Here is a 26,200-nt window from a genome sequence, read left to right as displayed (position 1 = left end):
ACCTAAAGTAAGGGCTGAGCTCTTGACTGGCCTATTTGTGTTGAGGTTTTTCGTGTTCAGCAAAATCTTTTAGGCATCTTATAATGCCTCCAGAGCTGGTATTGGTGGAGTTCTTAAGTATAAAAACATCCAATTGCTTACTTCATTGTGAAATTTAATAATCCACGTCAATTTTAATGTATAGTCATGAATTTAATGTGGTATTGCAAGATCTTCGATATTGGTGTCATTATTATTTATTTAGAAGAGTTCGCACTCTATTTAGATTACATGGCTCTCAAATATCTGAATACTCAGAAAGAAATTGAGTTATTGGTACACTAAGTGCGTATAATTTGTTCAATAGTACAACTTTCACATCAAATACGAGATTTGTGTTGAGAACAAAGTAGCTGACCTGCTTAGTTGGATATCTTATCTTTTATATTGTGTGATATAAAGGTTGTTGCCTGTTGGATTTGACAAAATGATCTTTGATTGCTTCATGGTTTGAGATTTTGGTCAAATTTATGTGTCCATAATAAAATAAGAATTTAGACTTTGGTCAAAACTACAAAGTGCGAGATGGTTACTTATTCCAAGGTACTTGTTTTTGAGTCCTTGATTCTTTACTCTGCAGTTTTCTCACTAAGGAATTGCATTCTGTGTAGTGACTAAATACTTTTAGATGCATGAGATTTAGCTGTGGTTGAAATTTTTTTTTGTTGCCCACATTGTGGCTAGTTACAAATCCACAAATAGGGGTGTAAACGAGTCGAGCCGAGCTCGATCACACCTGGCTTGAGCTTGATGAATTAATCGAGTTCGTGCTTGAGCTTGACCTTTATTTTACAAGTTCAAGCCGGCTCACGATCTGAGCTTGTTTATTTTGAAAGAGAGAAAATGATTAAAATTCAAGCAATTATTATAATAAAATGGTAAAAAGAATGAAATTTAGAAGAAAAGAATTAAAAATCACTTAATATAAGAAAATACGATATAATTTATGAACATTTAAATAAATTTTTATTTGAAATTCTAAATATTAATATATATTTTAATTACATTTTATATTAATATTCTTTAAACGAGCCAGCTTGCGAGCTAACAAGTCGAGTCAGGGCTGCCTCAAGCTTGACTCATTAGCTTATTGAGTTCAACTCACGAGCCATTTATTGAGTCGAGCCTGATTCGGTTCATGAGTTGGCTTAACTCACTTACACCCCTATCCATAAACCTAGTTGAGCTTTCTTTTGGACCAGTGAATTGGCCTCATCATTTAAAAAAAACATGTATGATCTTTACTAGGAAATTCAACAAAATTTGATCATTAATTAGGGAAAATATAAATTAAGTGTTGATTCACATGAGAGGTTTGTTGAATTTAATGAGGGAGATGGTATTAGTGAGAATGAGCCCAAAGAGATTTTCTACTTGAACTTTTAAGAAGCTGACTACTAGATGGGTTGAAGCATATAAGATTGGTAGAAAAAGAAATGATAATGCTCACGAGCCTAATATTCCAATGAATGTTGGAATCTTTATAGTATTTAGTGTGATAGACTTGACTTTGTGACATGGAAATGCTACCAGTTACATCAATAATGCTTCTGGTTATAGTTTGCCTACTATCATATAGGTGGATTCTATGGACGCATCATCATCACCAATATCTTTGTTGACTTATCCTTCTTGTTCTCGTTCATATCTTTGGATGACCAGATCGTTTCTATCGTAGATAATGGACTCCAACAGTTTCTTGTTCGTTTTAAGGGTTTATCATCTCATGAGAGTTGGTGGTTGGCACATAAGGAACTTTAACAAATTTCATCTGATCTGCTTCAATAATTCAAGAGTTCCATTCACCATAGATGAATTTTCAAAATCTGGGAGAGTGTATGCGGTGCATTGTCATTGGCATTGTCTCAATCAACATTAATATTTCGTTTAGATTTCATATATGTAAGGAGCTTTTCACATATTATTTAACGTTTGTATGATATTTGACCTTTTGTAAGTGAGTTTATTTATATGCTCGTCTGTGTAGAGATTTATCACAAGAGTTGGCCAAGCATTCTCACATCGACCTTATTTATCTCCTCCATATTGTTATCCCCTCAATCTTAATCATGACTGTAGTCAACTTCCCCATTTTTCTTGAAAAACTCGAAACTGCTTATCTCTTCTGTGTCTTAGTTATGGTTGCTGTCCGCTTTTTATTTTTATTGAGAAAGCTCAAATTAAATAAGCTCAAGCTATAATGCATAGAAATGGACACGAATACGACACAATATGAACATGTGACACTTAATTATTGAAAATATAGAACATGGATATTGGTTGGACACAATGTTATAATATTCATATCTTACGCACAATGTATAGAAATTGAATACGCATGATATTAAATATAATTGAGAAATAATAAATCATTTAAATAACATTTGTGCTTAAAATGATAAGTATTCGGGTATCCAGAGTCGAGCGTCGATGCATATGTTAGACATCGAGAGGGGAGACGACAGTGCTGTTGAGAGTTGGGCATTATTGTTGTGCAATCAACATCGAACGTCAATGTTGAGATGTTAAGATGGCGTTGGCTGTCGATTTGAGACGATGTTGGACAAAGATGAAATATTGAGACAACACGAATGCATAATTGTGGGTGTAGAAATTGATGGTGTTGAGCGTCAATGTCAAGACAATGTTAGATTTCAATGTTTTGATGGTTTTGAAACGTTGATGTTGTGCGGCGTCAGCGTCAATTTTGAGATGATAGTGGGTATTGTATTGAAACCCTAGCTGCGGCCCACGAGAGAAATGAAATGGAAATAATAAAAATGAAAAAAATAAATAAAAATGTAAATAAAAAAAAATGGAAATGTTCGTGGAATGATGGAATGAGTGCAGACATTTAATTTGGGGTTGTGGAGAAGATAGCTTACATTTTTGTAAAACAACAACAACATCAAGCCTTTGTCCCACTACGTGGGGTCGGCTACATGAATCCTTTTTCTCCATTGTGTCCTGTTAAAAGTCCAATTCTCGTTTAAATCTAATGAAAAATATCATTTCTAATATTTTCTAACCAAGTCTTTTTAAGCCTACCTCTACCTTTCTTAACATAAAATCTAATACCTCTATTTTCCTAACCGGGTTATCGTAAGGCTGCCGTTTTATGTGACCAAACCATCTAAGGCGACTCTCTCTAATCTTATCTTCCACTGGAGCTACTCCAACCTTTTCATGTATATGCTCATTTTGTATCCTATCTCTATGGGTAAGACCACTCATCCACCTGAGCATATCCTCATCTCTGCAACACTTAACTTAATATTATGCTTCTTTTTTAATGGCCAACATTCGGCACCATAAAGCATTGCTGGTCTCACCACCATCTTATAGAATTTTCCCTTAAGTTTGAGGGGGGCCTTTTCTATCACACAACAAGCCCGATGCATTCCTCTACTTCAACCGTCCAACTTGAATTCTGCTAATAATATCCCCATCTATTTCACCATCACTCTGAACAATAGAGCCAATGTATCTAAAACATGTGCTCTTATTAGTGACTTGATCACCCAAAGTCACAATCTCCTCACTAGGTCTATTACTACTAAAATTACATTCAATATATTTAGTTTTAGATCATCTCAAGCAAAAACTTTTAGACTCTAAGGTTGACCTCAATAATTCAAGTTTACCTTCAACTCCCTCTCTAGTTTTATCAACAAGAATAATGTCATCAGCGAAAAGCATACACCAAGGTACATCCTCTTGCAAATGTCTAGTGAGGACATCCATGACTATAGCAAAAAGATATGGACTTAAGGATGATCCTTGATGTAATCCAACCAAAATAGGAAAATACTTGGTCAAACCACCTTGTGTTTGAACACAAGTAATAGCTCCTGCATACATATCTTTAATGATTTGAATATAAGCGTTATTAACTCCTTTCTTTTCAAGAACTCTCCATAGCACTTCTTTGGAACTTTATCATATGCTTTCTCTAAATCAATAAATATCATATGTAGATCCTCCCTATTCTCTCTATATTTTTTCATCAAACCTCTCAAAAAATGTATAACTTCCATAGTAGACCTACCCGACATGAATCCAAATTGATTTTGAGAAACATTAGTATCATGCCGCAACCTATGCTCCATAACTCACTCCCATAGTTTTGAAGTATGACACATTAACTTAATTCCTCTATAATTGACACAACCTTGTGCATCAACTTTATGCTTAAAAATAGGAATTAACACACTCATTCTCCACTCACCTGACATCTTTTTAGTCTTCAAAACAATATTAAAAAGTTTAGTAAGCCAAGAAATTCCTTATCTCCTAAGCATTTCCCATAGTTTACATTTTTGTAATAAATAAAAATTTGGAAAACAAGAAATTGTATTGATTATTTTTTTTTATAAAAGATTTAAGACACGTGTGTTGGATGTGCGTGTCCAATTTATTTTTAATATTTTTTTAATCGAACATATCTTTGTCGTGTTCGACACCTATTGGAGTTGTGTCGTACATTTCGTATCCGATACGTGTCGGATCCTATATTCCTCTTTGAGGAGAAGTGTTGATACATCATAGGCCTCAAGTAACTTTTACTATCTCCACTTTCATAAGCCTCGTTTACTTTATTCTTAAATTTTTAAAAGCTGCATTTATTTCTATGTTCTATTTTTCTAACAATTATTCTATTCCATTCTTTTTTTTTAAATGAAACATTCATTCCCTTTTCCCCTCTTGCAATAAGACTTGAGTGTGGTACACATTGGGGGTGTCAATTTATGACATGACCCGAAAACCCGAAATGGAATCAGGTCGGGTTCAACTTCTAATTTTCGAGACGTTTGAAAAATTGGGTTATGTTTGGGTTAACCCGCTAACCTGAAAATGACATGCAACTCGCCCGCACGTTCTGCCCGGTTGCCCGCACCACGTCTTGCTGGCTGACTAGTGCATCCCGCATGCACCTGCGCGTTTCGCCCTCACCACACTGCATTGCATCGCACCATGTTGCGCTGGCAGCCTTGCCCCCGTGCCTTGTTGCCGCGCTTGTGTTGCTCTCACACGAGCGCTCTCCCCCGCGACCCACGTTTGACCTTGCCAACCTCACCTATTCGGGTTCATATTTATGACCTGTTTGCATAATCGGGTCAGGTTCGGGTTGGATCGGTCAAGGGTGAGTCAGTTTTGGGTTGGGTGCAAATCCGTCCTGAAAACCCTAGTACACACCTTAATGGTTGAATGAAAGTTGTTGAGTGCTGATTTTGAGTCAATTTCATTTGGACTTAAAAATCAAGCAAGTTTTGAGTTTTGGGTATTTTAGCATCCCTGAATATTGATATCACCTCAAGTCTCTTGAGTTAAAAGATTAGGCAGTTATGATGTAGAAATTTTACATTTGTATTATTCAATAATATGATATTATGGAAAGTTAAAAGACATTTAAAAAATAAAATAAAATTAGGCATTCTATGGCATGTGGGATTTGTGCATCATGCTGTACAAAAAATAGTTCTCTGTACTCTTCCTATGGAGCTGAATCACTTTCTCATGCATCAAAATTTATTCTACCCTAAATGTTTTGGTGGAGAGGATAACTTGTTTTCATCAGGTTTGTGTGAAGATTGGTCGGCTGATGGATCCAAGTGGACTAATGTAAAGAATGGGACGTGCTGCATTTGCTGTGATGTTCACATCGACTCGCTTTTGTACAGGTTTCCTGTTCTCACCCTTTTCTTTGAATTTTTCTTCTCAATGATATTTGACATAAAAAAGGTAGTAAATAGATTATGTCCTTAGACAAATCATTAAAATAGAAAGTATCTGATAAAAAATGCAAGATATACCCACCGTTGCTTAGCTTGGTTGGTTGGCGAGTACGGTTGGGAACCCACCCCCAACTTGTGCTCGATTCCTCTCGAGCGGTAGTGCCTCTTAAGTAGGGGCCCAATCAAGTGCGGGCCAGGAGGTTTCTGGGGTGGGTGCCCTTCTAGGTCATGCGTGGATTAGTCACGCCGCCAAGCGCCCTTTCAAGGGTGGCAGCGGGTGGATACCTCTTATTTTATACGTGAAAATTACTGTTTGCTTTCTGTTAGCAGATGCGGGCACATGTGCACCTGTTCCAAATGCGCCAATGAGCTAGTTCGAACTGGAGGAAAATGCCCTCTTTGCCGTGCTCCGATTATTGAGGTGATTCGAGCTTATTCCATACTGTAATATAAATTCTTAGAAACCGATTTTAAAAGGTTCATTAAAAAATGAGGTAAAGAAGCAAAAAAAATAAGGTTTTTTTGGGAGGTGTTGAGATTTTTGTCTACTGGAAGTGTTGGCCAGTTCCTCTCTCTGGGCTGTGTATCTATTAGTTTGTCCGCCATTTTTTATTTGCCTCTTTGTTCATTGTCCATAATATTATAAAACATTTTAATGTTTCCTGTGTACGATGAGAGAACACTGTAGCTTTTTTTTTTTTTCTACTGGTTGACATTACAGAAGAGGGCAATTAATGAAAGAAATGAATTCTTTTGCTTTATGTTTTGCGACATAACATTGACATATGTCCAAATTTGTTATATGTTGTGTTCATTTTCAGCAATCTTATTGAACTGATGCGTACTAAATCGAAGCCTTCTGGGCGATGAATTATTACGTGTAGAGACTGGACACAAATAATCGTCCGGTTTATCTCTGCGAACAATAAAAGCTCAACAAACTGCGTTTTTTCTGTTCATCATTGTGCTTTTACTGTTCACAGAGATCAGACATAAATAACCGTCCGGTTTGTCTCTGTGAACAATAAAAGCTCAGCAAACTGTACTTTTTTGTTCATCATTGTGCTTTTAATGTTCACATAGACAAATTCAAATGGTTTTCTGTGTTCGGCCTCCGCACGTAATAATCACTCCTTGGCATGATAGTTATACACTTTCAAGTTCAGAGTGAAGCTGTGCCAATCTTGCATTAGAATCGGCTCATAATAAAAATGAGGCAAAATATGCGACCTGGTTGATAAATGACTGTTTACTGTTTTAAGAACTTGCTTAACCCACCATTATTTGTGATATAATTACCTTAGAATGGTTTGTTTGATATAGATGTGAGAGATTGTTTGGAATTTTAAAAGTATTTTTATTATTCTTTCATTAAGTAATAGCAGTTCTATTGAAATGATTTCGTTGTGAAATTGCTGTGATTAATATAGACTTCGCCAGCTAATCAAGCAGTCCAATTTATAAATTTATTTGACTTTTTTATTATTTTTTAAAATAATTTTTTAATATAAAAATTTTTATAATAAAAAATATTGTAGAAAGTAATAAGAAAGATGTCTAAAAATAAAGTCTTAATTTTCTCTGTAAGATTATTCATAATTCATGATTTCAGATTGGCTTACGTTTAAATAAATATTTGACGTAAAATCATATCGAAATCTGAACAACAATAAACAAAGTCATTAAATTGATTACATAAAATTTGGCATTCAAATAATAACTGCAATGCACAATTAGCATTATCTATAAAGTTTCTATACCATTTGCACGGTTGCTGATATTCAACAGACGAAAATAAGGTATTTCTGAGCAATTATTTCAAGTCTTACAGACCAAATAAAAATATTAGGGCATAGTTAAAAAAGAATTAAAAACAAAACAAAATTGCCTCTCCATATGTAGAAATTATTCTGTGCGTACATTAGACGGTCCGGAGACCGAGCAAAGAAGTGATGTGACGCATTCTAGTTAGTCTCTAGATGCCGTCCGCAATCCGCACAGAATAATTTTTCTGCATTTGATAAAGTATTACTATATGAGTTATGCACATTTTCACTAGGTCAGCATTTCTAATTGCATTATTCTCTTTTGATATTCATATAAATCACAAAAAAAAGAATATATATCAAAATGCCAACAAAATATGCATGGGCAAAAAAAAAAAAGGAAAAAGAACAATAGCAATGCAACCAATACAAAAGCGATTACTCCATCTTATTATAACATGAAAAGCACATAATAATCTGAAGCTTGTCGAGCTTATCGTTTCTGATATGGCGAGCTATTACTTCTGGAACTCTAGAACAGTATAGAAATGGTCAAGATAAAGGGCTCTAAAGCTGGGAAAGCCAGCAGCGAGGCCGAGCTGCTTGAATTCCTCCTCTGTGCGCTCCTTACCCTGAGAACGATAAATGGTCATCACAAAGATATCGCCTTCAAGCAGGGCTCGAGTTCTCTGGCTGCTGTCAGTCCTCTCTGGCACCACTGGCTCGCACGCAATCACCTTCCCATCGACTGGCAGAGCATTATAGCAGTTCTTCAATATCAACTGGCACTCTTCATCAGTCCATGTCGTCAACACCCACTGCATTTTTTTCATTTTGGTTTCAAACTTAAGGGAAAATTCTATAAGATGGTGGTGAGACCTGCAATGCTTTATGGTGCTGAATGTTGGCCATTACCCTTAGAGATGGATACGAAGTGCGCATATACGTGAAAATGTTGGAGTAGCTACAGTGGAAGATGAGATTAGAGAGAGTCGTCTTAGATGGTTTGGTCACATTAAATGGAGGCCTTCCGACGACTCAGTTAGGAAAGTTGAGGTTTTAGATTTGTCTTATGTTAAGAAAGGTAGAGGTAGACCTAGAAAGACTTGGTTAGAAAATATTAGAAATGATCTTTCTTTATTAGATTTAAGTGAGAATTTGATTTTTAACAGGATACGATGGTGAAGAAGGATTCATGTAGCCGACCCCACATAGTGGGATAAAGGGTTGATGTTGTTGTATTTTGGTTTCATAACAAGGTTAAGTGAATATTCATACAGAATTCTTCAGGCAACATAAGAGATTTATAGGGAATGTTTGCCAGATATAAGGGAGTTGTTTGCTACAGGTATGATTAAGTAAATTATGAGAGAAGTAAAATTTGACAATTATTTGATACGACAAATGTTAAATTTCGCTAAATACAAATAGGTTGTATTGGTATTTTGTTTCAGAATTTATGATTTTGTAAGAGGATAAATTATTAAACTCATCAAAGCTTCTGAAATGTTGGGATCGAAGAAATGCAGCATTAAAACAATATAGGAGCTGAAACAGGATCCTTCAAAACATAGGATTTAAAGTTTCTAAAACTTTGTTTGGTAGGATTTTAGCTAAAATGCTTAAATTTTGCCCCCAAGGAAATTGTGGAAGTCAAAAATCTTGAAAATTTTGACAAAATAGAAATTAAATTTAGTTAAATCCTAATATATCATATATATATTTTCAAGAATTAGGATTTATATGAAGAGAACTGGTGTAAATCCCTCAAATCTTTCTTCCCCTGGATTTACTAAACTTGGAAAAATATAAGCTAAATCCTGACTAAGGTTTCATTTTGGACAGCTTTCTTACAGCTTTTTAAAACAGTTTTTTAGTACAAAAAATTTTTATACTAGAAAACTATTTTAAAAAACAATAAGAAAGTTATCACAAATGAATCCTACATCTTGTTGGCCAAATCATGCAGCCATACAGCCCCTTTGTTTTTTTACTGGAATAGCTAAATATGTCCATATGATTGATTACTTGCATGAAATGTGTCTTACCTTCATGAAGATGGCGTCACCGTTTGGGATGGACTTGAACATATCCCCGCCCACATGCGTTACACCTGAAAATAGCGCAACCAATAAATTAAGATGTATTTAGATACCGTTTCCATGTTTCAGGAGTTCGCGGTGCAGCAAAGGCGTGCAGAGCCACGGTACACAACAAAGGGATGACATGGCACGTTCTGGTTGACCTCCAGATGACTTTTGGCGTCCGCATAGAATAATTTTTCGTTAGCTTGACATCTTGAAATATGATACGCTTGAGTATTTATATAAAATACATAATATCATGATATGGTTTTTTAGTTCTATTATTCGTCAAAATTTAATTTTATGTTAAATACAAATTGAGCTCAAAATTTAATCCTTCTAAAAGTCAAGATGGCTTATCTTGAAAGTATTTATATGTTGAGTTGAACTGCATTTGAAATTTTGATTTTGAATCAATTCAATTTCTCTTCAACTAAACCTATTATAAGTTCCTAATCTTATTGGAGGAATATCCAAATAACCTAAATTTCTTTTTTATTATGTAATATTCAATTAAAGACTAATATCCCTTTAACACAAATATTTCTTATTAATACCTATTTTTTATTTATATTCATCTGCAATTATTATTTACATTGATTTATGAGGGACAAAATATGTGGCTTAAATTCATCACCTTGGAGAATATAACCTTATCCTCCAAAGATCCTTTTACCTGGTTGATTTAGTTTGTTAAGATCATCTCCAACCAAAAATCTCATTTTACAGTCTAAAATACAATAATAATCTAGAATACAGTAATTCATCTTCAACCGAACTCTATTTTTAATATAAAAAAAGAATATACTCATTCTTTCTCCAACCGGAAAAAACAAAGAAAAAAACGGCGTACGTGAACAGCGCGACGCCAATATTGGCATCGTAATGTCCACCTCGCACAAAATGGCGCTGAATATGGAGTTCGGTTAGAGCTCCGCAGCCACTGCAAACGCTCATTTCGGGTTCAATTAGAGATGCCCTAAGGTAATTTGCATATCACAAAATTCATATGTATTTATATATTTAATTTCACTATATATATAATCTTAAAAGATTTTAATATTAATTTATGTAAAATAAATTCATCTTCTCATGCATTTGTTGAATGTAATTTAGACATTAAAATGCTATATAAATGAATATAAAAATTTATATATTAGATAAATATATCGCAATATAAGAGTGTGTATTATAAGTAGAAATGTTCTTCGATTAGACAATGCGAGAAATGCCAGACTATATCTTTCCTCAGATCTGAGGAAAAAGTCCAAAAAACCAATCGCGCACCAGCCAAATGAACAAACATTTACAGCAACTCACCATGAAACGCCGGCGCTCCGGCGACGACCTCCGGCAAGTCGAAGTTAATTCCAGCCTTAATTCCAGGTACACTTCGCATGATCATCTGAAGACACGCCCCCGAACTCCCTCCAACATCAACGATCGTCCCAACCCCATCCAATCCCCCGGCCGCGCCGTACTCACCAAGAAAAGCCTCCATGAACGGGACCGAAACGCCCCACATCGCTCTCCGCATCAAATCATTCGCCGCATCGTCTCCTCCATAATACGAATAGGCCGGGACGCCGCCGTTCGCCCGCGAGAACGGTTCCGGCCCGTCGGGATCCAGGACCGCCTCGTGCAGCAACGGCCAGGCCCGCACCAGAGCGTCCTGGTGGTGCTGCAGCACGTACGGCGCGTACGATACGCCTCCGTTGGACTCATCGTCATCGGCGACTAGGGTTCGTCCGATCTCGGTGAGGCTGTAGCGGCGATCGACGCCATCGTGGTGTTCGGCGAAGACGTTGTGGCTGGAGAGGAGGCGGAGGAGGCGTTGGAGGTTAGAAGGGGAGGCGGAGGAGGAGAGGTTGAGATGTGCGAGGATTTCCGCTGCGCTGAGAGGGGAATTAGATCCGGATTGCCAGATGGCATCGGGGACGTTGAGGCGGACGATGGCGTTGAGGGCCATGGGAACGGAGAGCATGTTCGAGAGCTCCATCATCGCTAGTCTTGCTGATTTCTTGATTTCTCCGCCGGAGGCCGCCATGGCTGATTCGTATTTCTCGAGAAGAGCAGGGTTTCACTCTGTGTTGGGGAAGGCGATCGTCTTTTTCAGGAGTGCCAAAATTTTAATAGCGAAGTGTTAATTGAATATAGTGTAAAATGAATAATTTGTATTTATTTGGTTGAGTCTAAAAGAAATTAATAAAATTATTTTTTATTTGATTTGAAGTAAAATGAATGTAATGCAAAATGTAAAAATAGTAATGGTAGATGATCAATATTGGTGGTGGTGTGGCCGACCGTGGTGGGTTGAGGCCTATGGTAGTCGGCTACGGTCGGCCGATGGCGGTGGTGGGTGCTGATGAGCGACTGCCGGTCGGCGGTGGTAGGCAGTGGGTGGCATTGGGTTGTGGGATGCAGTTGGCTAGCGGAGGTCGGTTGGTGGTGCTAGTGTCCAACCACGGGCGATCAATGATAGCAAGTGGTGGCTGGTGGTGACGACGATCAGTCATAATTGTCAAGAATATTTCGTGTATTTGTTGCCATCGCTGCTATTTCTTTTGCTATGGGATAGTTACTAAAATTTACCTTCATCTTTACCTGTTGCCATCCATGAAGCCATCGCTGCTATTCATATAGTTAGTGACTTTGTTACTTGCGTCAACTAGAAAGGAATTGCAAGCTGAAACTATCACACACTACTTTTGAAGTAATTTTTTTTATGGATAATAAAATAGGGCTCTACCCCTAATATCCTCAGCTCCAAAAAAAAAAAGTATTAATTTTTTTGGAGAAGTCCGGCGTCAGGTGGTGGTCCGACAGAACTCCGACATCAGGTGATGGTCCGACGAAAGTCTAGGCATCAGTTGGTGGTCCGACAAAACTCCGGCGTCAGGCGGTGGTCCGGCAGAACTCTGGAGTCAAGTGGTAGTCATGCAGAACTCCAGCATTGGGCGGTGGCCGGGTAGAAGTCCATGCATTAGTGGTTCTGCAAAACTTCGGCGTCAAGCAGTGGTCTGAAAGAATTCTGGCGTCATGTGGTGATTTGGCAGAACTCCGATGTCGGGCAGTGGTCTGGCGGTACTCTGGTGTTGGTTGGTGGTCCGGTAGAACTCCAGCATTAGATGGTGGTCCGGCAGAACTGCAGCGTTAGATGGTGGTCTGGCAGAACTCTGACGTCAGGAATTGGTAAGGTAGAACTCCGGCGTCAGATGGTGGTCTGATGAAACTCCAGGCGGTGGTCGAGGAGGCAAGATCGATCTCCAATCTCTCTCTTACTTCTTTTCCTTTTGCTTGAGCCTCTTCTTATGAGAAATGATGGTCTATTTATAAATTTTTGATAAATAGGAGAAAGATTAAAGGTAAATTGGGAGTGGTTTGAATGGACGATCGATGTTGATCCCCTTGATCGTGGACCGTCTACTGGACATTTGAATGTCATAGTAAAATTGGAATTTCGTGATCTTGGGCTTGTTGGATTTGTTCTGTCGAGATGCTCGATTAGACTATAAGCATGTCCGGTTTGGAAACCGTTTGGTAATCCAAATTGTGGTTTAAAGCTTCAAACAGCGCTTTGGGTCTTTGATTTGAACCCATTTGGGCTCGGATTGAGTCGGATTTGGTGGCATTGGGTTCGTATTTTTGAGATGTTCAGTTTGAATGTAAGTTTGCTAGAATCTGAGTTCGGATGGTCCCAATTTTAATTTCGAAAATTTCCAACTTGATTTTGCCTTAAGATTCGTGCCCGATCATGTTAATTTTTTGATGATATATCAGTATTGTTACTAAAATTATTTTTTATAAGTGCTTATTAATTTTTTATGCTTTTATTAAATTTTTATTTAGAAAATATTTAATTTAATTTATATTGATTAATAATTATTATAGTTAAAAATTATTTTTTATGGATATACAACAACAACAGCAACATCACGCCTTTATCCCACTACGTGGAGTTGGCTACATGAATCCTTTTTTTCTCCATTGTGTCCTATTAAATGTCAAATTCTCGTTTAAATCTATTAAAGAAAGGTCATTCCTAATATTTTCTAATCAAGTCTTTTTAGGTATGCCTCTACCTTTCTTAACATAAGTCAAATCTAATACCTCTACTCTCCTAACCGGGTCATTGCAAGGCCGCCGTTTTATGTGACCAAACCATCTAAGGCGACTCTCTCTAATCTTATCCTCTACTGGAGCTACTCCAACCTTTTCACGTATATGCTCATTTTGTATCCTATTTCTAAGTATAAAGCCACTCATCCACCTGAGCATCCTCATCTCTGCCACACTTAACTTAGTATTATGCTTCTCTTTTAATCGCCAACATTCAGCACCATAAAGCATTGCAGGCCTCACTACCATCTTATAGAATTTTCTCTTAAATTTGAGTGGTACTTTTCTATCACACAACAAGCCTGATGCATTCCTCCACTTCAACCATCCAACTTGAATTCTGCTGATAATATCCCCATCTATTTCACCATCAAATGTGGATATAAGAAAAATAAATGCAGATCTGCGACTTGATGATGATTCTAGACCATTACACAAATTATCTGAACTATCCACTTATGAGGAGGACAAAAAAGTTAATCACTTCAATTGCCCGACTTTTGATGATCCCAATTAAGACACTTGATGCTAAAAATAGTTTTATGATCAAGAATATTGATACATGTGGTTCGATGGAGTGTTTTAGATTATGGATATATTTATGCGGCATATAACTCTTAAAAATCTATATATAGACCCCCACTTTTTATATGAGAAAAAGCTTTGACTTTAGCTTGTGATTCAAGATATAGCTTATAGGCCCAAGGAATCCCACAGTTCCTCCCAAGCAGAACCGCTGGACCATTGTCTGACCGCTATTACAGACCATTGTCCCCCGACTACATTTCTCTAACTTGTCCCACAACAAAAATCCTCTAACCACTATCTTCTAACTATAATCATTTGAACACTATAACCCAACTATGATCATCTAATCACCATCGTCCAACTACGATTTTCTAACCACGATCCTCCAACCATAATTGACACACTTCTATCCTTTGAACAACTCGACTACTGTCCTCTGAGCATTATTGTTTAACTACAGTCCTCCAACCATAGTTGTTACTACAATCTTCCTACAATTGTCGCCCAATTTTGATCTTTTGACCACACTCACTAGACTGTGATCCACTAACTATAATTACCTAACTATGATCTTCCAAACACCATCACCCAACTACAGTCTTCTGACCAACATCGCGTGATTATAGTCCTCCGATCACGACTCCCTAACTATAGTCCTTTGCCACCATCGCCAGAATATGATTCTCTGACCAATATTGATTATGGTCATTTGACCACCATTAACCAATTGTGAACCTCTAACCATTATTATTTGGCTACACCAATGCTCACTGACATCATCACCTGCATTGCCCAATATTGTCATTGCCCATCATTGATCATTAGGCTAATGCATACCGTTGACATAAACTTTGTCTCCCAACATCAACATTAGGATTTATATTGGAATTCTTGCATGGTATCTAATGTCCCCTCCTCAAAGGAGTAAGGTTGAATAAACATCAAGTTACCTCTTAAAAATAACTCTCATGCTACAAAGCTCTCCAACTTCCACTACAAATGCATTCTATGTATTGGAAGTCTACTATATTATATAAATACATTCCCCATTCATGAGAAAGGATAACGTATATAGTCGAAGATAAATACCAGAGAATTATTTCATCTAGACCTTATTTCATGATTTATATCTTTAGAGTTTTTCACATAAAAATTATAATGTCTTTTACAGCTCTTCTCTTATTTATGTGTGTAATAGATCTTCATATAATGCGAAGAAGTTTAGCTCTTTCACTTTAATAAGCTGGCTTGCAACTACATCAAGGACTTCCCAATACTATAACAACAAGTTACCTTCCATGATTCATATCGACAATATTGGTCTTCGAAATTCTAACGACTATATGCGTTAGGGAAAACCCTACTAATGATCCGTTATAAATGATCTGCACAAACACTTTTGCATTCAAAAGTCTGATTCTTGCGTTCCATCTTTCTGAAAAGACGATTGAAAAATGTTCATAACCAGTCGAGAAATTAACTGAGAAGCCACCGAATCTTCTTAGTTTTGATCGTGACAGAGTAGCTGAACATCGGATACATATATAGATAGAGAGACAAATAGAAAACATTCACAAGGTATGCTAAATTGTGCCCGCCCGCCGGCGAGGTAGCCACAGACGCCGGAGGCAGCGCCGGAACCAGTCAACGGTGGAGAAAACAACTGAGGCGAATGCAAAGCCGGCACCACTCGCTGAGCAGAATACGCACCTTTGCCCTTCTTCCAACGCCGAGTGGCAAATAGAGCACTCGCCATGGCTCAACCGCCGAAGCTTTTCTTCTTTGGCAAAGTCGAGAACGGGAATAGAGCCAATGCCAACGGTCTTCTTTCCTGCATCGGCGACGGCGGGAAAGAGTACGGTCGTCGGCGGAGGTAGAGGCGGGGGTGGTTCGTCAACAGAAGCAGGACGAAGTGTGCGTAAAAGGTAGTTGATGATGAGGAGTGTTAGAGCTATGGAGGATAAGATGGCGGTGGCGGTGAGGAGAGGAGGTAGAAGGATCTCCGGCGGCGACAGGAGCGGTGCCGGAGATGGAGATGGAGAAGGAGACGGAGAGGGGCTGAGTCTGCAACGCATGTTAGTACTCATGCATGGGGACTTAGCGTAGCGAGGCTTAATATGAATTCGATTGATTTCTTTTTAGAACTAACTGAGGAACAAATGTTTATTAATATCAATTATTAAAATAAATACGTTTTTTTTTTCTATATATATATATATATATATTTATTTATTTATTTGAAGCTCAGTTTCAAATGAGGATGAGCGTGCACGGTCCAATTAATCAGTAATCAGACAGATAATGTGATTTGGATATACGGAGGCTAATAATGGGTTGAAGATGAATTTCTATTTGATATGAGTGTTTCAAAGTGAAAAATAAATATTTCAATTAGATATGCCCTCATTATTCTCTCTCTCTCTCTCTCTCTATATATATATATAATTAAATTTAATTAGCCTGTTCAAGCAAACTTAAAAATTGATTATTTTGCTTATAAACATGCACATTAATTATCTAATGATTTCTTAATTTTATTAAAGTATTATAAAAATATTTAATTGATGATTACTTAAACATTTACTTTATACCTTATTTTATATATTTAGCATTTTTTAGATCTCAAATATTTAAAATTTTATGAATATAATTAAAGATATAAATATGATTAAAATATCACATGAATAATTAGATATATAGACATTAAATTTTTTCTTACTAAGATTTTAATATCATCAAACAACTTAAATAATATCTCATAAATGATGTCAATTTTGATTAAAATCTATATATGTAAATATATTTAATAATAAGATTTATGTTGAATCTAAAATTGTCCATAAATCACAACAAACTATATTAAGAATACTAAGAAAAATAAGTAGATAAATAAAGAGAGAAAGAATGAGCTATAGAGTGAGAAACTTTTAAGATTTTAATAAAATAAAATTGAGTATATAAAATAACATAAACTGATCTCACCACTTGACTAAATAGACTGAGATTGGAATTAGTGCGTCACAAACCTCATACAAACATGATCATGGCATCTTATAATCGGCCAATTAAGGCTTCGTTTGGGATGACTTTCTTACTACTTTTTAAAGCAGATTTCTAATACAAAAATTAAAATTTTTGTACTAAAAAATTGATTCAAGAAGCAGGAAAAAATCAGTCATAAACAAAGCCTAAATTGCCAAATTTTTAAGCACCATTGATTAGGGCGACAGGTGAACCAAATCAACCGTTCCTAAAATCAATTCACAGTTGAGCTAATCGAATCACTCAGTTCGGTCCAATTTTGAAAGTGTTGGCTGAACCATAAATTTCATTGTTGAAAATAGGCATAAATGAAGATAAACAGTGAGGGATAATTTAACGGTTCATGAAATTGGAAAGCTTCGGATACTCAGAAACAGCAAGTATTATGAACTTACATGTCACCTATTCCTTGTCTTAATAATCTTGCCTCTGGCAGCCTTTTTCTCCAGCTTTTCCCTCTTCTTTCGAGCTTTCTCGTCCTCAACACCATTCTGCAAATATAAACAATTTGTTTCACACGAACGACTTAGGCTTCGTTTGGAACAACTTTCGTTCTAAAATAGTTTTTTAATGCAAAAATTTCAAATTAAAAAAAAAATTGTACTAAAAAACTGTTTTAAAAAGCAAAAAAAAAACCGTCCCAAATGAAACCTTACATAGTCGGAATAGGTTTCAGCATACCTCTGAGCCTAGTGATAGGAACCCTTTTATGAAGCCAAAGGATTTGTATGCAGCAAATGCTGGTATCTGTAAACAGTGCAGTTTGTTGGGTTAATAATGTCCGAGATTCAAAACTTATTAACCAGGTTGATATGTGCATTAGGTGGGATCAGAAATTTGATCTAATCGGGTGAGAATTTTGACATAATTTTTAATATTTGGGTTAGAAATTTCAAGAATTGATTCTAGAACTTTATTTTTAACAAGTTTATAGTTGAGATAATGTTATTTGATGAGATTAATCTATGGGATAGAAATCAAGCAATTTGAGTGCAATCGAGCTTAAATCAAATACTAATGATTATAATTTGAAACTTTTCTAGACGATTTATGAGATCAAATATCCTCCAAAATTTGCATACCTAAAGTCGAAACGAGCATTTTGACGAGATGAATTTAATGATCAGTCCAATCAATTATTAGTTCACAAAGGCGTCGAGATGTCCAAAAACTGTAAAATAATCAAGGGAAATCAATTCAAAATATCAAATGGAGTGTTCATGATTCTTACATAAATCGGTAGAATGTTACCTCTTGAAATCTATAAGCTATGCTCCTACACATTAAAGAACTTTGAGGGGAGAGAATTCCTAAGTTTAGAGAATTACAAAATTATGATTACCATTTTGAACACTAAGCAACCAACTTTGGAATTTTGGAGTCTCCTCTTATCAGGAAAGCAACCAAGTTAACTACAAAATGTTGCTTGACTTTTTACATTCACCGTTAATCATTATCCGACATATGCTAATGAATGACATACAAAGTCTATCAAGAAAATGACTAAGTCAATTGTTCATTATTGTCCAACTTTGATGTTTGCTATCAATCAATGTTAGTCGGTCAATCTCCACTCCTACCAAGACACAGATCAAGTTGACTGCTCACCTTAGCCTAACATATGACGCACTTGGTTGAACATTATATAATGTCTAACGACCAGCTTACTGGTTGCTAGACCATCTACTCTATCAAGTGAGTGACCACGCAAAGCTTCTCATTTTCACTTGAATTTTTAGAAAGGTTTTCTCCACTCCTACCAATCTCCACTTCTATCAAGATAGAAATCATGTTTAATTGTTTATAAAGGTTTTCCAAATTATACTTAATTATTTAAGAATATTTCCTAAATTATGTTTATGCTGATTATGAATGTTCTATTTATTTAGAAAAGTTTTCTAGATTATCTTTATGCTGATTATGAAAGTTCTAATTGTGCTATTGTATTTTAGGGCTATTTAAGGGAGAGTTTGTCTATGGTTTAAGATATGTTATGGCTAAACTTATTTTCATAGTTTTTTTTTTTTTAATAAAACCCCACGGAAGAGGCCTACGCATCAATGAAGAGAAAAAAGTACAAGTCTAGAATGACTCCAAAGCTCGCTAAAATATAGCAAATGAAAGATAAAAACCTAAGAGCCTCGGAATTCACCAAAAAACAAAAATCAAGACAGTACAAAAGGAAGATAAGCCTAAGCACAAACAAACAAAAAAGGACTCAGAGGAAGTCATCAATTGCCCAGCAAACAAACGTCTACAACCAAAGCTACAAGGTCATCCAAAGCCGTAGCCCAAAGATCCAAAAAACTGGCACCACCAACAGCAACCTCATAGCTCCAAAGCAGCAACCACCAAGCCAACCCCAAAAAATCAACTGTTTTTTTGGATTTCCTCTTTCTTCGTTTGCCCATCTGAACAAAAGTATGACCACGACTATCACTCGGATCAACTAAGTCATCATGTTCAAACACTTCCTTTTCACCATCCTCATAAGGAGAAGAAAGAGAGCCTTCAAGCCAATCAATTTGCTCCAAAATATTTTCCTCGAACTCACGCCCACATGAGCATACAAGGCGTTAGCAGAGAGTAAAGCAAATGGAATATCAACAAGCTATTCATTCACGCCCAGTCCTACAGAGGAGACCGACACAAACAAATCAGTAGGCATCACAGGTGAAACAACAGAAGGATCCAACTCATTAGAAACAATGTCCACCACCCACATATTAACATCATAAAGTTCTTTATCATCCACATTCAGCAGCTCATTATCAGCAATAAGACCAACAATGTCAGGACTTACAATCTCAATCTCGTCCTGAGGGGAAGCTGCCAAGACATGATCACCCACATCACCATCATCACAACACAGAACAACCCCACAATTCTATGATGGAGGAGCATCAGAAACAAGGATCACCGAATCATTCTCAATTGCCCTCCCCGAGGGAGTAACTGACTCAAGCAGAGGCAAAACAATACCAAGAAAGGCACTCGGCCAACCCCCATAGCTCCCCCGCCCGATCCCGCCGCTGCTTCGGCCTCGTCGTGGCCAATCGACTTCGCTCCTTCGACCGACTTTCCCTTCCTATTTCATCGGAAGCACAAACGGAAGCTCGCTGGCGTGAAGGTAAATTTCTCCCTTATCGCGCGCTTCTGCGGCCTATTCCCGAGGGCAGAGAGGAAGTCAAGGGAGGGGGAGATTTTATTATTATTATTATTATTTAATAATAATAAGAATATATCTATAATTATAATTATAATTATAAGTATAAATATATTAATTAATTATAATTAATTAAAATTATTATTTTAATTAATCAAAGTTTATGAATTAATTATTGTTAATTAATTATATATTATTAGAATTAATTAATATTAATTAAGTTATAATTAATTCTAAATAAATTATAACTTATTATCTTAATTAATAAGCCCTATACACGCTACACACGTTCTTGTAGCATAGTGGGGACTGTCCTCGACCTCGACATCGACGCCAACGACTGCTACGCAAGGTATAATGTTCTAAATCCCACTTTCGTTGTTTGTGGCGGACCGAAGAACCACATGTACGCGCTCTTGTAGCATGGTAGGAGGGAGCTTGGTGCGACGCATACGGCGAGGTGGGTAGGCCCTATACACGCTCTTGTAGCGTGGTGGGGAGAGCCACTGGTGTTCTCGTACGGGTACTGTTGAAGGCCCCATAGACACTCTTGTAGCGTGGTGGGATGAAAAGATGTATGTCCGCGATGTCTAAGGACACCTACCATACACGCTCGAGTAGCGTGGTGGGAAGGCCTAGCTCCCCTACTTTCCCCCAAACGGGGATATGCCGAGGTGCTGCCAAAATTTTCACTGAAATACACAACACTTGAACAATTTGAAAACATCATTTGAGCAGCAATACGAAAGACAACAGAGGACTCGTACTTGAACTGAAAGCATAGAAGTTGGACTCAAATGAACAATGGACTTGTGGACCTAAATCTGAACAAAACTCAAATGATTAATAAAAGGTCAAATCCAAATGAAATAAGATCAAACTGGAACCAAATTCAAATCAATACAAATATGAAATTGAACTTGTAAGGACTTCAGAAGACCCTGAACAAGCATGTGAACATGTATTTTGAACTCGAACCGGATTGAATACAAGGGACCTGTGAACTTGAACTTGGACTTGAATTCAAAAGAAACAAATACTAAGAGCTTAAACTTGCTACTTAAACTCAAGCATGAGCTGAATATGAGAACTTGCAAGGACTTATGAACTTAGACTTGACTAGAATCAAGCCTTCAGTGTACTCAAGTGAACGTTGACGAATAAATGAGCTTGCGACATAACTTGCTTGCAAACATGGGTCAATGAAATTCAAGAGGAAATGCAATAATACGAGTGCAAATGATTGTACGAATTCCTCAACAAATGAACAATATGAAAGTCATAGTGCTCAAATCAATCAATGTACGAGAAAGAAAAGAGGGATGTGTAATGCAAATGTCCATCTCAAATGCAAAATAAAAGACTTGTAACAACATTAATTAACATTCTACAAATATACGCAAGGGGATCATAATGAATGCAACAGACTCCTACAACAGTCCCTACAAGGTCAATACACTATGCTTGTAAGCAACAACAGACGATTGCAAAGTGTACGAGTACTACCCATATGTAGCAATCAAAGATCTATCCCTACAGCAAATGCAATCATCAAACCACCTGAGATTGATGAAAGGTGGATAGATAGGGACAACGACTCTTCTACAAACACTTTCAGGAGGTCGTAGTGGATACATCGGTCCCCCGCAAATATACATGAGCCGCTTGTGGATAACAACAGTGGATATATTATATGTACAACGAACCACTGTGGGCACAAGTACAAATGTCACCCATAATAACAGTGATTGAGATGATACAAATATGTTGGATATGAAGGCAACTCGATATACAAAAAAGACATCTCCTGGCAGAATGGAAGAGATGTTTGAATAAATTAGAACTAAACTTTCTGGTGTTCCAAAATTTTTTTTTAGTCCTATACTTGAGAAGAAAACAATTTTGGTGTCCACAAACAACGGAAACAACAAGTCTATTACACTGAGGATCCTAAAAAGAAGTTCTTTGTAAGGTAGTGGCCACGAATCTCAAGAAGAGCCTCCCCGATGAATGAGAAAAAGGGAGTCAACATCAAGATGAGGAGATGCCACATAACATCAAGACCATAACGCCATCGGATCTACAACACTTATGCAAGTAGACAAAAGGCATCTACAATCTACAACGCACCGCCACCGGATCCGCGACATCCATACAAGCGGACAGAAAGCGTCTACAAATAATTTCAAACTACCCCCACACATACATTGTAGCTTGTATACACATAGGTACACTAAAAGGGGGTATACAATCAAGCACCTGCATGGGCCCCGACATGTGTGTTATTGGTACACACATGACGTCTAGGGATGCTACGCGGGTCAAACAAATTGAAACCCGATCCTCCTGAGCTGGTAAAAAAGAGTCGACAGGGTTTAATTATAAAATGCTCTAAATACCCGCATGGGCCCCGACGAGCGTGTTATTGGTACACATGTGATGTCTAGGGATGCTGCGCGGGTTAATAAGTGAATTCAAGTTCGAACCCGATCCTCCTAAGCAGGTAAATAGGAGTCGACAGGATTTCGAACCATCAAATAAAGACATGGTTGTGGCGACCGGTGTATTTGTTTTAATTCATTCATATTAGGTCGTCAAGGTCTATAATCAAGAGAATTCACTAACAATAGCAAAAGCCTACGAAATCCGATCCTCCTAAGCAGGTAAATAGGAGTAGATAGGGTTCGAACCATCGGATAAATATGTGGTCACGAAGTTGACCGAAATATTTATTTTATACATTCATATCAGGCTTTCAAAGCCTTTAACAAAGAAAATTCACAAACAATGTCACAAAACTTATGAAACCCGATCCCCTATCGGCAAGTTGATAGAGTCGACAATGTTCAATCAAATGGAAATGACCCCAAATATCCCGATGATGGTCGTGTTGAACGAAAATCTCAACATGAGGGGTTCACAAAAACCTTCAAATGCATTCCAAACTAAACCCAAATACCCACAAAATCCAAACTCCACAAATCTCAAAATCTAAATATTTAAAACTGAAATCCATCCATCAAACCATTTAAAGCAAAATCCATCCACCCTCCACAAGAGTTTGCCAAGGTAGACAAATCTAAAAATCACTTAAGCTCACATAAAGTTAATGTCTAGTCGAAAATATCACTAGGACCCATTCTCAAACAATCTCCTGCCAATAAGGACGTGGTACGTGTCCTCTAACCGGCGATTTTACAGCCAAATGGCACCGTATGATAAACGGTTATGACCCGGGGCCTTCTAAACTAAGTGACTTTGCCGTCAAATGGCACCACGAAATACCGGTTATGGCCAGAGTCAATACGCTCCTTAGTGGCATCAAATTCTTGAGATATGAATCAATAGGATATGATCAATAGGGCACAAAGCCCTATATTAGCTAAAGGTGGATTCAAATTTGTCCCATTAAGCAGATAACCACCCCAGGTCTACAAGGTACCCTTGGACAAAGCAACTCATGGCTGCCGACAAGAATCCTTCTGTCAGGTTGGGTCGACTACCTCCTCTAACTGAGTAGACCAGGGATCACGATGGCCCGGGACGACGGAACCATGAGATCTTGATCGGGTCCATCATCCATTCCCCCACCATCAGCTTTAAGTGCAAGATGGTGCAATTTCTATTTTAAATATCAAACTCTCCCAAATTCTCAAATTTAAATCCATGCTGCTACTATATGTCAGATAACATGTATATCTACGTATCTGATTGACGACTAGCCTTAATCGAAAGTTCTCTCTCGTGATTGGGAAGGGTCATTAACTATAGGGGATTGCGCCTATAGGAAACCAAAACTCAGATTATAAAGTCCTCATAAAATGAGGGTGAAATCTCTGGGAAGTGTCTTATCTACAAATTCATCTGCCCTCCAAAATTTACCCCAGAACTTAAATCCGTTAAAACTCCCTCCCCGAAGAAAAGCAAAACAGTAGCGGGTGGAGACCGAGGCCGAATTTTCAGAGCCCACAAATATCAGGACTAACAATCTCAATCCCGTCCCAAGGGGAAGCCGCCAAGACATGATCACACACATCACCATCATCACAACACAGAAAGACCCCAAAATTCTATGATGTAGGAGAATCAGAAATAGGGATCACCAAATCATTCTCAATTGCCCTGCCCAAGGGAGTAACCGACTCAAGCAGAGGCAAAAGAATACCAAGAAAGGCACTAATAGACGAATCATCTTCCTTCTCATTGTGCTCAACAACAACCCCATTTTCAACAATACCAGGACCATTATCTAAATTATCCACGGTTTCCAAACCACCAGCAATGTTCCCATCAGAGCTAACTTGATGAGGTTCAATAGATACGAGTTTTGACATCCCAACTTGATGATTGAAAATACGACATTCCTTTTTATCATGACCAAAAGCTTTACAATGATCACAGAAAAAAGACAAATCTTCCATAACGACAGATTGAATATACCCCAAGTTATTCAGACCGATCCAAACACAATCAGGATAGCATTTTGAGACATCTAGTTCAACTAAAACCCGTGCAACTGAGGGGTGAGAGCCCACAACAGTTGCATTGTCAATGCGCAAAGGTCAACCAAAAATCGAGCCCAGACCATTTAGAATCCAAGGGGAGAATAAGTGGTGTCGCAAATTAGAAAAGGAGACCCAAATAGGTATAATAGGAGATTCAACTGATAAATCCAAAGAGACCACTTAACCAACTTCATGAAGCAATTATAAACAAAATAAGACAATGCGTAAAAACTCTACAGTAATCTAAATTATTTGCAAGTTTTATCCACGCATGCTTTGCATCTAAAAGAGTCGCAGAAAATTCACCAGCAAGATTAAGATTAAAGAAGAACTTTCTGATTGAATCCAAAGGTCGCTTAACCGAAAATTTTTCAACCAATGAAAACTCAAAGGGAGCAGCGAGAGCTAAAATCTCCTTCGAAATCCACAATGATGGCATACCTCGATAGGTTGAAGTTTTAAGAGGCGGAAAAGACACCAGAGAGACACCGGCCAAAGCATCAATAAATGACTTAGAACCATTTTTACAACAAAGGAAGCCAGGATCGCTCAAACGAACCCGATTAGTTACCATCCAACAAAGTCGAAGGACAAAACTCACACCTCCAAGCGGCTAGGGCAATGCCCTAGCGGAGCGAGCAAGGATGAAGCTTTGTTGGGGGCTTACACGGGGACGGGACAATACTACGTTAGGGTTCGGCTAGGCATGCTGGAGAAACCATTTCTACTAGGTATCGACACCAGAAGGGAACTCACCGGTGGAGTGGTCGTGGAAAGCGCAGGCCGTCGGAGAATTATCATCGACGCGGTAACATGACCTCGTATCTCTGTTAAATCCTTCTGGTGAGAAGTTGAGTTCGGCAAAGCAAGGCAAGCAAACCAGACGTAGGCGGAGCTTGAGACCGGCGTCAGCTAGGGCAAACCGGCAGAGGACCTCCGACTGGAGTTTGCAAACAAGATGGGTGTCGGCTGGGCGTGTGAACAGGAAGCGACGGAGAGGGAGAGGGGTCGTATATTCGAATGGAAGGGTTTATGGGAGAGCTAATCTATCTCTCGAATAGTAGATCAATTATATCTTGCTTTATTATTGAAGGAGAAATAAGAAAATCAACCTTGGCCCTTATCTTTGAGTTCTTACATTGTTCTTATCTTTTATTTGCTATTTTTACTTCCTAAACGCATCAAATTGGTATCATAGCAGGATTTTTGGAGAGAT

General features: G+C 37.6%; 3 protein-coding genes across 5 annotated transcripts in view; 1 reads left to right on the top strand and 2 right to left on the bottom strand.

Annotated features, from left to right (window-relative positions):
- The window catches only part of LOC110097917, a 39,446-nt gene extending 32,911 nt beyond the window's left edge, over positions 1-6,535 (top strand). Inside the window, exons 6-7 of the mRNA XM_020824571.2 lie at positions 5,618-5,720; positions 6,105-6,535. Coding sequence (XP_020680230.1) covers positions 5,618-5,720; positions 6,105-6,222 — 221 coding nt within the window. The 3' untranslated portion in view covers positions 6,223-6,535. The remainder of the gene's footprint in view (positions 1-5,617; positions 5,721-6,104) is intronic.
- Positions 6,536-7,924: 1,389 nt separating this feature from the next.
- Positions 7,925-11,775, bottom strand: LOC110097937 (caffeic acid 3-O-methyltransferase). Its single transcript, XM_020824605.2, has 3 exons — positions 10,945-11,775; positions 9,589-9,653; positions 7,925-8,358 (listed from the first exon to the last, which is right to left on the bottom strand). Exons 1-3 carry the CDS (start codon positions 11,669-11,671, stop codon positions 8,059-8,061), a joined length of 1,092 nt encoding a protein of 363 aa, XP_020680264.1. The 5' UTR covers positions 11,672-11,775; the 3' UTR covers positions 7,925-8,058.
- A 5,481-nt stretch (positions 11,776-17,256) lies between these two features.
- The window catches only part of LOC110097924 (transmembrane protein 208 homolog), a 50,779-nt gene continuing 41,835 nt past the window's right edge, over positions 17,257-26,200 (bottom strand). For 2 of the 3 annotated variants that reach the window (XM_028701452.1, XM_020824585.2), the window contains exons 5-6: positions 17,995-18,060; positions 17,257-17,804 (exon numbers count right to left, since the gene is read on the bottom strand). In XM_028701452.1, the coding sequence (XP_028557285.1) occupies positions 17,712-17,804; positions 17,995-18,060 (159 nt within the window). In that variant the 3' untranslated portion in view covers positions 17,257-17,711. The remainder of the gene's footprint in view (positions 17,805-17,994; positions 18,061-26,200) is intronic. The other variant, XM_020824586.2, reaches the window with a different exon arrangement.

Source organism: Dendrobium catenatum, unplaced genomic scaffold (assembly GCF_001605985.2).
Source record: "Dendrobium catenatum unplaced genomic scaffold, ASM160598v2 fragScaff_scaffold_1720, whole genome shotgun sequence".
Classification (NCBI taxonomy): Eukaryota; Viridiplantae; Streptophyta; class Magnoliopsida; order Asparagales; family Orchidaceae; genus Dendrobium; species Dendrobium catenatum.
This window is presented reverse-complemented; position numbering and strand designations above follow the sequence as displayed.

What these genes read in the sequence shown, in the direction of transcription:
- LOC110097937 (XM_020824605.2), bottom strand. Translation starts at nt 11,671, where the DNA reads ATGGCGGCCTCCGGCGGAGAAATCAAGAAATCAGCAAGACTAGCGATG. An exon ending in CGGAGCGCCGGCGTTTCATG is followed by an intron (nt 9,654 to 10,944) that starts GTGAGTTGCTGT and finishes CGCTATTTTCAG; the next exon opens with GTGTAACGCATGTGGGCGGG. An exon ending in GTGACGCCATCTTCATGAAG is followed by an intron (nt 8,359 to 9,588) that starts GTAAGACACATT and finishes AAAAAAATGCAG; the next exon opens with TGGGTGTTGACGACATGGAC.